Genomic DNA, 8,943 nt, shown 5'->3' on the forward strand with positions numbered 1-8,943 from the left:
CAACAGACAAAGGGAATACATGAGACAAAATTAAAGACATTACTCCCAGCTCCCATAAATTATCTCTGTAGTCCATTTTACCAGCATGCATTTACCAGTGCGTGTTAAAATACGACAAATAATAAACCCACCTAGCAGGATAACTAGGCATTAATGAAAACGCAGAATATTGGTTTGAGTTCTCCAAAATACAGAAGGAAAAATATTCCCACCAGTTCTGATAATGCCTTTCCAGGGGGAAAGAATCATCATCTTCTATATTGAAAAAGAGAGAGATCTCTTGGAGTCGGGAAGGAAAGAAATTAATAAAACTAATTACGCACTCCGCTCATGGAGGAATCGAAGGCACTAAGTCAGCCCAGGAGAGCTGGGCTCTTCGATTCTTGTTCCCTTTACAACTTCCCTGCTATTGTTTGTGGCCCCAGAGGCACCTCCCGCGCTCCCGGAAAGGGGCTGCGAGGCGGGCGCTGCTCCCGTGGGAGCTCCGCGCTGCTCCGCGCTGCTCCGCAGTGCTCCGCGCCCCGGGGGTGCAGCGGGGGATTCCCACAGCCCCGCACCGAGGCTCCGCATCGCCCCTCCGCGCCGTCCCGGGCAAACTCCGGCTCCCGGTTACTCCCCCCTGACCAAACTGGCGGGTTGGGCTCCCTCATGGCACCGGTCCCTTAAAGGGGCCGCGTGTGAGCGAGTTACTGTTGGAGCGTGTTGCACACCCGCTGCCAAGCGCCGCGGAGAGCTGTGCAGCCGCGGCGCTGGGAGCCTCGGCGTCCGACCTCCGCCTGCACACTGGCCTCGGCTGGAAGCGCGGCGCTTGGCATGTAGGGGAGAGGAGAGGGAGAGAGGTGCGGGGAGGAGGAAGGGGAAAAAGGGTGGAAGGGAAAAGGAGGGGGGAGAGAGGGGAAAAAAAAAAGGAAAAGAAAAAAAAAGAGCTGCCTCTTTAAATGCTGTGGGCTGCGCGCTCGCCGGGGCGTCCGCAGCCGGATCCAGCCTCCCTCCCCTCGGCCGTGCCTCTCCGGTGCTTATGCACAGCCCCGGGGCCGGCGGCGCGGCGCACGGGCGCTGCTGCTGCTCGGGGAGCGCGGAACCGCGCCGGGCCGGGGCCATGATCGCGATCCAGGCGCGCCGTGCACCCAGCCCCAACCTCCGCACCGCCGCCCGCTCGCCCTAGGGCTGCTCCCGGCGCCGCGCAGCCGTCCCCGCCGGGTAAGTTTGCAGCCGCCCGCTGCCGGGGAGGGCGCGGGAGGAGGCGCGCCTGGCCGGCAGCCCGGCTCGGTTCAGCGCAGCCCGGCTCCATTCAGCTCAGCCCGGCTCGGTTCAGCGCAGCCCGGCTCAGCTCCCCGGCGGGCAGCTTTGCCGTCCCCAAGTCGCCCCTCCAGCCTTCCCGCGGCGCTCGCAGCCCCCCTCTAACAGGTGGCTCGGTGCCTTCCCGCTCTCCCGCGGCCGCTGCGCCTTCTTCCTCCTCCTCCTCCTGGCTGCCGCCGCGCCTTCCTCCGCGCAGGTAGGGCGGTCCGCACCCCCTGCGCTCACCGCTGCCGCCCCGAGGGACTCCTGCAGCCCCGGAGCCCCCGCAGGGGCTGCGGTGCAGCGAGGAGACGCGGGTGTGTGTGTGTGGAGGGGGAAGCCGTGCTTTGCCACCCCGCGCCTGCCTTCATGGCCCTGCTGTGTGTCTGTCGTTGCAGCGGGCATGGGGAACCAGGTGGAGAAGCTGACCCATCTGAACTACAAGGAAGTTCCCACGGCCGACCCGACTGGTATGGACAGAGATGAAGGGCCCAGGATCGGGGTCTCCTACATCTTTTCGAATGATGATGATGAGCTGGAACAGCAGCAGGATTCAGTGCACGACCTGGAGGGTGAGCACCCAGCCCTGCAGCCCTATGATCCCCAGCTGCATGAGGTGGAGTGCTCAGTCTATTACCGGGATGAGTGTATTTACCAGAAGAGCTTTGCAGAGGAGGACACGCTGCCAGAGGAGGGTGATGAAGGAGGTGGGGGGCATCTGAGCACCTACACCCCAGAGAACCTGCTGAATAGGTGCAAACCTGGTGACCTGGTGGAGTTTGTGTGCCAGGCCCAGTATCCGCACTGGGTGGTATATGTCGGAGATTTTCAAGTTGTGCATCTGCACAGGCTGGAGGTGGTGAACAGCTTCCTCACCGATGCCAGCCAGGGCAGACGGGGCCGCATTGCCAACCAGTTGTACCGCTACAAACCCCTCAGCCCGGCCGTGGTGGTGCGCAATGCCCTGGAGCAGGTGGGTTGCAAAGACCGGGACTTGAGTTGGAGAAACTCTGAGTGTTTTGCTGCCTGGTGCCGGTATGGCAAGCGGGAGTTTAAAATCGGTGGGGAGCTGCGCATAGGCAAGCAGCCCTACCGACTGCAGATCCGGCTGGGTGACAAGCGCAGCCACACGCTGGAGTTCCAGAGCCTGGAGGATCTGATTATGGAGAAGAGGAGAAATGACCAGATTGGTAGAGCTGCTGTGATCCAGGAGCTCTCCAGCCACCTGCAGGCTGCAGAGGAGGAGGAAGAAGAGGAGGAAGACCATCATCATCCAGGTGCTCAGACTGCTGTGGAGTAGCAGCCCCAGCACCACCATGCTGCTTAGCCTGGGTGATGGGGATTAAAACTGAAGGCTGCGAAATTGAGCTGTTATAAGCCCTTTGGGCCGCTTCGGTGCAGCTCCATTCCAATCACATGTGAAAGGAAGGGGGAAAGCTGATTAAGTGTCTGTGCTTTAGTGCTTAACTCCTTCAGTGCTTGATGATAAAACCCCTGACTTATTTGTAGAGGATAAAACTCAGGGCAATTCTACACCTCTCTATTCCCAGTTCTTTCCCTTCCTCTCTGCCCTCTTCGTGCATAGCCTCAACCATCTGCCAGTAGGCCTGACTCTGTAAGATGTTAAATGCCTTTGACATCTACTTATCAGCAGAAGTTAAGAGTATTTAGTACTATTAAGAAGGAGCCAACCACTTTCAGGACATGACCATGTAGCTCTGAGTTGGTAGGTGAGAAGCATGAGGGTATTGTTTTCCCTTCTCTGCCCCTGCTTCTCCTCAGTTGTGGCTCCTGTTGGTATTGCAACAAGCTGCTTGCTTGCCTGGTGCAAGGTTCGTGGATTTGTAGCCAGCCCCCCAGAAGGTGTAAGGGAGAAACCTCCACCAATTTTAATGAACTGGGTTTGATGTGCCTGGTGCCTTCTTAACTGATAGGAGCTTGCAGGTAAGCTGGGAGACCTCCTCCGTTGCTATTAGTGTGTGGTTTTGAGGACAGAATACGTATTTCTTGCTGACTGGTCCCAGGGGATGCTGGTTAAGGAGGAGTCTGCACGCTGTGCTGGAGTTCTTTCAGGCAGATACTGAGCTATGCCAGTGCTCATAAAGGCTGCCTGCTTTCCCTAAAGCAAATGGCAGAGCTCATGGTTATGTCTGTGGTACACATCAAGGCAGCAGAAGCAGGTTGCTCATGTGCAAGAGTATGTCTTGAGTAAGCTGTCCCTTGAGAGTGTGGCCTCTTGGCTGGGAGCTCTTGGCTGTAGGCATGTTAGAGGTTCTGCACCGCAGTAAACCCAGCTGAGATGGGAAATGATGGGAGGGAACACAGGCTGGAAGGCACCACAGGCAGGGGGTTTGGGTGTTCCTTTTTTCCTTCCTTACCACAAAGCAATTTCCTTTTCATTAGGGCTTTTATGTTTCCTTTTTTGCTATTATTGATGGTATGCAGCAGAGCTATAGCATTAGAGCAAAGGAGGGGACGTGCCTCTAAAGTTGTTGTGCAAGTCCTCATTAAACAGGAGGGGAGGGGGAGTGCGGTGCTGCCTGCCTTGAATATTCCCTGAACTTGTTTTCAACTGTTTAACTGGTCTCCTGCACAGGCAGCACTGTCAGATCTTTGTCCTGGAATCTGAAGTGTGTGAGCAAACACAGATTTGGAGGCAATTTCTAATGCAAAATTCTTTCCCCTTAAAGCATAATAGGGATGAGGTGAACTTGAAGATAAGCTCGAGTTCCTTTAAATAATGGCAACGGTGTGGTGCAAACTTGAAGCATAGTTAATACGGTCTTCCCTGCAGTTGTTTACAGTTATGCCACAAATAGCAAAGTACTCTGTGTCCTTTCCACTACTGAGACGGGAGCAAAGTTTGTCACTTAAGAATAGGTAGATACCAGCTTCTGATTAGTTAAGACTATATGAACCAATTTTGCCAATGTGATCCAAATAGGTTGTGGTGGTGTATTTTCTGCCTAAAATACACAAGCTAGAAAAAAGCTGTGAAAACTATTTCATCCTCGCTTCAGGAGGGAAAATAATTTTTAGAGTTATGCAAATACACCATATACTGTTTCCTTAATGACTTCTGTGCTCTCATTTTTGGGCTGTGAAATACCCAAATGTAAAGGAGAGTTTTAACACCAAACTCCCTTAAAATGCTATAGCTCAGGTGTCTGCACTGGATAGGTTCTTTTCCTCCAATATGCAATTGAGTTATACTCAAGTTACTGTGGTTGTCAAGCAGATGTACAACCTTGCTTTGATAGCATAGCTACCCATTTCTAAATATAATGGGGTTAATATGTGGATGCACACAGGTTTTATACAGCTACTGGTGACTACTAAAAGCCGAAATGATCACTGAAATAGTCTGAAAAAGAGTGAAGGAGAGTCTCTGTTGTACTGACTGGTAAGAGACAACAGATTATCTAGACCATGAGTAAATGTCTGGCTTTGGTTTCTTTCATACTGAAACCTTGTACATAACAAAGTTTATTTCACTGTGTAATATAGGTATGTAAAATAATATTTTCTTACAGATATTTTTGAAAGTTAAAAAATTCCTTCATAACCTTGCATTTGAAAGTAAATTGTTAGGCACATTATTTTCCAGTCCTCTGAATGGGTTTATTTTTCATTAGTGATCTAAAGTATATTCTAGGTCATAAAGTATAGAAACTGCTATAAATGTCAAATATTATGTATCTACAGGGTACTAAACAGTAAACTAGTTGTGAAAATATTTTTCCCTTGTGTCTGAAACATCAGAACTATGACACATAGCTATTTCTCTTCTGAAATACCCTGCATAGTCTGGCTTTGTCCTCTGTTCTTTTTTCTTTTTCCCCCCAGTTTTTGCTTAATAAAAAAAGGACCAAATCTGCTTGGGAATGGAGAGCAAAGCTTCTTTGACCAACTGAAATCATGTCTGGTGCTGATCTTAGTGCTTCTCTGTACCAGTCATGCCTTTAGGGATAAATTCCCACACAGGCATAAGGCCTTAGCAAAGAATCCCAGAGCTTGCATTGCCTTCTGAGGATGAAGTGGGGAGCTTGCCTCACAGCAAAGTAGGGTCTGGCATATGTTCTGCTGTGTTATAAAACCTGTATGCTCCTCTGACACCTGGGATACAGGTGTTCAGTATTTAAAGCACAGATATTTGGAATCTTTGAATTTCTCTGCAAGCCGTGTTTGGGAATTTATTCTGTCTCCTGGCATTCCGTTCTATGTAAAAGTAGAAGGGGAAGGGGGAAGCCTGGAATTTTTTATTGAGTCTGGAAGAGGGATTTCTTATTCCAGCAGATAAAGATGCAACTGTTGAATCTTTAACAGGCAGGTCCTTTTTCCCTGTCCTAGGCACTGTTATTTAATAGGTGCTACTAAACACCACTGCAAACATTTCTAAGCAGTCTAGTTGTTAAGCCATGGACCTTTAATGAGCTGGATGTGAGAACAGGAATTGCTGTAGAAGCACATCCCAACTGCTTAATTTCGTGTCTTTGCTGTACTTTACTCGGTTACTGTCCGCAGAGTAGGCTGGGAAATCTAGAGCTTGATTTTAAAGTAACAGATCTCCCAGGAAAACAGACTTTTTTGTGTATGTGTCTACTTCAAGAGGTTTTTTGTAGATCACAAAAGAGAGGGGAAAAGAATAGATAAAAGTGTTCTTCTCTGCAGCTTCTTCTTTAACATACAGAAATTCAGGTGTGATCCTTCTGCAGAACTTCAGGTTCAGCAATGGTCCTAAGCCTATACTGAAGTTTGAAGTTGTGAATAGACCCTACCTTGAGCCACTTGAAAATAGTAAGACTAGTCATGTGCTTGAAGTTAAGTGCGTATTTACTTTTCTTTGTGAATAAGGGCCGGGAATTTCAATCTGAGGTCTCTGGTGGGAGCGTGAAGGATCTGAGGTTGCATAATCACCAGGGGAGAACAAGTGGTGCTGTGAAAGCCGTTTCTGAAAGGGCCTCTTGTCCAAACAAGACTCATGGAATCCAGCCCAAACTTTGGCCTCAGTTTCCCACTGGAAATCCAGGAGCTGCACTGATTCGGTGAGAATTGTACTACACAGCAGTTGTAAACTAAGCTGGTGATCACTCTGCAGACTGTTCCTGGTGACTTTGTCTTTCATGCTTGAAATTTCCCTTGCATTTTTAACATTTAAAGTTAATATCATTGGTTTTAAAAGCCCTTTGATTGTGCAAACACTTAATCATCTATATGAATTTACTCATTTGGGCATACCTACTGCTACTGATAGGATGACTGCTGTGAATATCATTATGCACATGTTAAGGCTGGCAAGACTGAGCCCCAGATGTGTAAATGTAGCTCCAGCTAGGAAATGTAGATGAGCAGTCTTATTTCCCCAGAGTATTGGTGTGTTTGATGCAAATAATGTCTTGGAAAAGGCTTTATAGTAAAACCTACAATTATCCCTTGATTGAGTAATTTTAAAAACACAATTCAGACATTCACCTTCCATGGCAGTGAACAAGGACATAAACTGAAAACTATTTCAGGTTATCCCTGATTCTGTGTGAATGCAAAGTATTGATTACAGCAATGCTCTAGAGCTCACCTGACCAACATAGTAGGCAGTTGTAGGGTAGGCAGGGAAAATATCCAAAAGCTAATTCAAAACCTATATTTTCTTACTTGGAAAAATATATTCTTCAGACTGAAGGACCCTACACTATGGAATTGTTTTGTATAAATGAAACCCTAGTCAAACTTCTTCTTAAGTTTCATTCATTTAAATTCAAAATTCCACTCTTAGTAGTAAAGTAGGTAATATTATGTGATGAATATATTTCAGATTTTGAATGTAACGGTGGTTTTCTTTTTCTCTTCTCCTTTGGTTAAGTTTTACCAAAGGTTTGTCCTTGGGTGTGTGAAGTGTGTTGTCGAGTGCTTTCCCACCTGTGCTTTTCTGACAAGTAACAGCACCAACCATCGTTCTAACAGCCATGTAGGAACAAATATTGTTTTTTGAAAGCAAAATTTTGATTTTTGTATCTGCTCAGAGACTAGTAACTAAGTAGAGGTAAGAAATACACTGTTTCCAACAGCAGTTTCTATCTATAAGAAATCTACTGTTAATTCAGTACATGTTGATTACTCTTATAAATCAATGTGCAGTGATAAGGCTGAGTGTATTGTATAATGGGCTTGGACTTTCAGATTAGATTTTTTTTGTTTTAAAACTGCATAGGAAGAAATCGGGGTGGCTTCAAACACCAGTGGTTTAGATGGTTCTTTTGCGTTAATATTGAATTAGAAGCTTTCTTTAAATGCACACTTGAAATTCCTGACATTGTAACACTTCATGGAATCATCCACAATAACAAGTGTAATCACAAAATATGATTTTTTTCCCCCCACCATGAGCATTTTCTGTAAGCTGTCCTTTGTCAGTAAATGTTGAATTGTTAGTGCAAATATCTTCTTTTCCTGAGAAAGAAGTACAGATCATTGATTGTACCATTTCCTTCAAAATGAAGGGCATCGCATAGTAACTAAAAAGAAATAAAAGATTTATAGTATCTTTTAGAACCTTTCTTTCTTTTCTTTGTTTTTGGAATGGTGTGGTTTTTTTCCAGCTTTTTTGAAAACTAATGGTTTCTCATGGTGCATGCATGAGACACAAAACAATTGACGTTTTCACTGACTTCACATGTCGGATCAAAATCTAACTCTTGCTCCAAAGAAAGAGGAAGAATAATCTGTACAAGGCCAGACCATCATCTGCTTAATAGGCAATAGCTGTATTAAACCCAATGAAGATCTGGCCCATAATTTAATTTTAAAAGTGGAAAATGAATTCAGCAGAAGATCATATAGTATTAGTTGGCACCTAGTCTTGTCTTGTCTGCCAGCAACTGCTAAAAGAACAGATGTAGTGTCTGCGAGAGGGAGAAATGAGAGAACATCAGAACTCATGGGGAGTTTTTTGGAAAATCTGTACAACTGTTCAGTTTGTGTGATGTTTTGTCTTGGGGAAGCTCCAGGGATGGAGTGGGATCTGTGTTCTACCCGCACCAGGCGCAGGGATGTTTCTTACTGAAGGTATTGAGGGTCATTCATTGTGGTAAGATGTTATATCCATAGGGTAATGGTTCTTAATTCATCAAAGCCTTCCGCTGTGTGCACATCCATGATGACAAAAACAGTGATACAACAAACTGTACTTCTCCCTGAGATCCTGACCAGGAGGAGTTGTTTGAATCTTGCACAAAAGCGTTGGGTCAGCTGAAACAAGAATACTTGAAGCGAATCCATCCCAAGGAAATTAAGCTGTAGCAAATAAGACTTTTGCTGAAGGGAATGGTGGAGATCTTGGCTCTTCTGTGGGTCATAACTGTTCTTCACAGCCTTGTCACAGATGTGACAGAGTGAGACAAATTCTTCTAACAGACAGCAGCTTCTAAGGCTCAGGGCCGCAGGTGGGATTCCACCATAACATTTAATTTCTAGCTCTGGCATGGACCTAGGTGACTTTGAACAAGATGTGAGGCACCCAGCTGTGTTCTGTGTGACTGTAAGAGTGCCTGCATTTTTCAGGTCTCTGATACTAGATCTGAGAAAGAACATGAAGAACCAAGAATGTGAGTTGGGTAGCTGAATCAATACCTGGATATCCCTGATCAGCTGCCAACTAACGCTGAAATC

General features: G+C 46.7%; 1 protein-coding gene across 4 annotated transcripts; it reads left to right on the forward strand.

The window, feature by feature from the left end:
• Positions 1 to 560: 560 nt before the first annotated feature.
• LRATD2 (LRAT domain containing 2) lies at positions 561 to 7,827 on the forward strand. 4 transcript variants are annotated; one of them, XM_030503665.2, is made up of 2 exons: positions 561 to 839; positions 1,677 to 7,827. In XM_030503665.2, the coding sequence occupies exon 2, from the start codon at positions 1,682 to 1,684 to the stop codon at positions 2,576 to 2,578; it is 897 nt and encodes a 298-aa protein (XP_030359525.1). In that variant the 5' UTR covers positions 561 to 839; positions 1,677 to 1,681; the 3' UTR covers positions 2,579 to 7,827. The 4 variants fall into 4 exon arrangements, with proteins under 4 accessions (XP_030359525.1, XP_030359534.1, XP_030359515.1 ...); XM_030503674.2 differs by having other exon boundaries at positions 561 to 815; XM_030503655.1 differs by lacking the exon at positions 561 to 839 and adding an exon at positions 1,001 to 1,200.
• The last annotated feature ends 1,116 nt before the right edge of the window (positions 7,828 to 8,943 follow it).

The sequence above is a fragment of the Strigops habroptila genome, chromosome 1, assembly GCF_004027225.2.
Source record: "Strigops habroptila isolate Jane chromosome 1, bStrHab1.2.pri, whole genome shotgun sequence".
Taxonomy (NCBI): Eukaryota; Metazoa; Chordata; class Aves; order Psittaciformes; family Psittacidae; genus Strigops; species Strigops habroptila.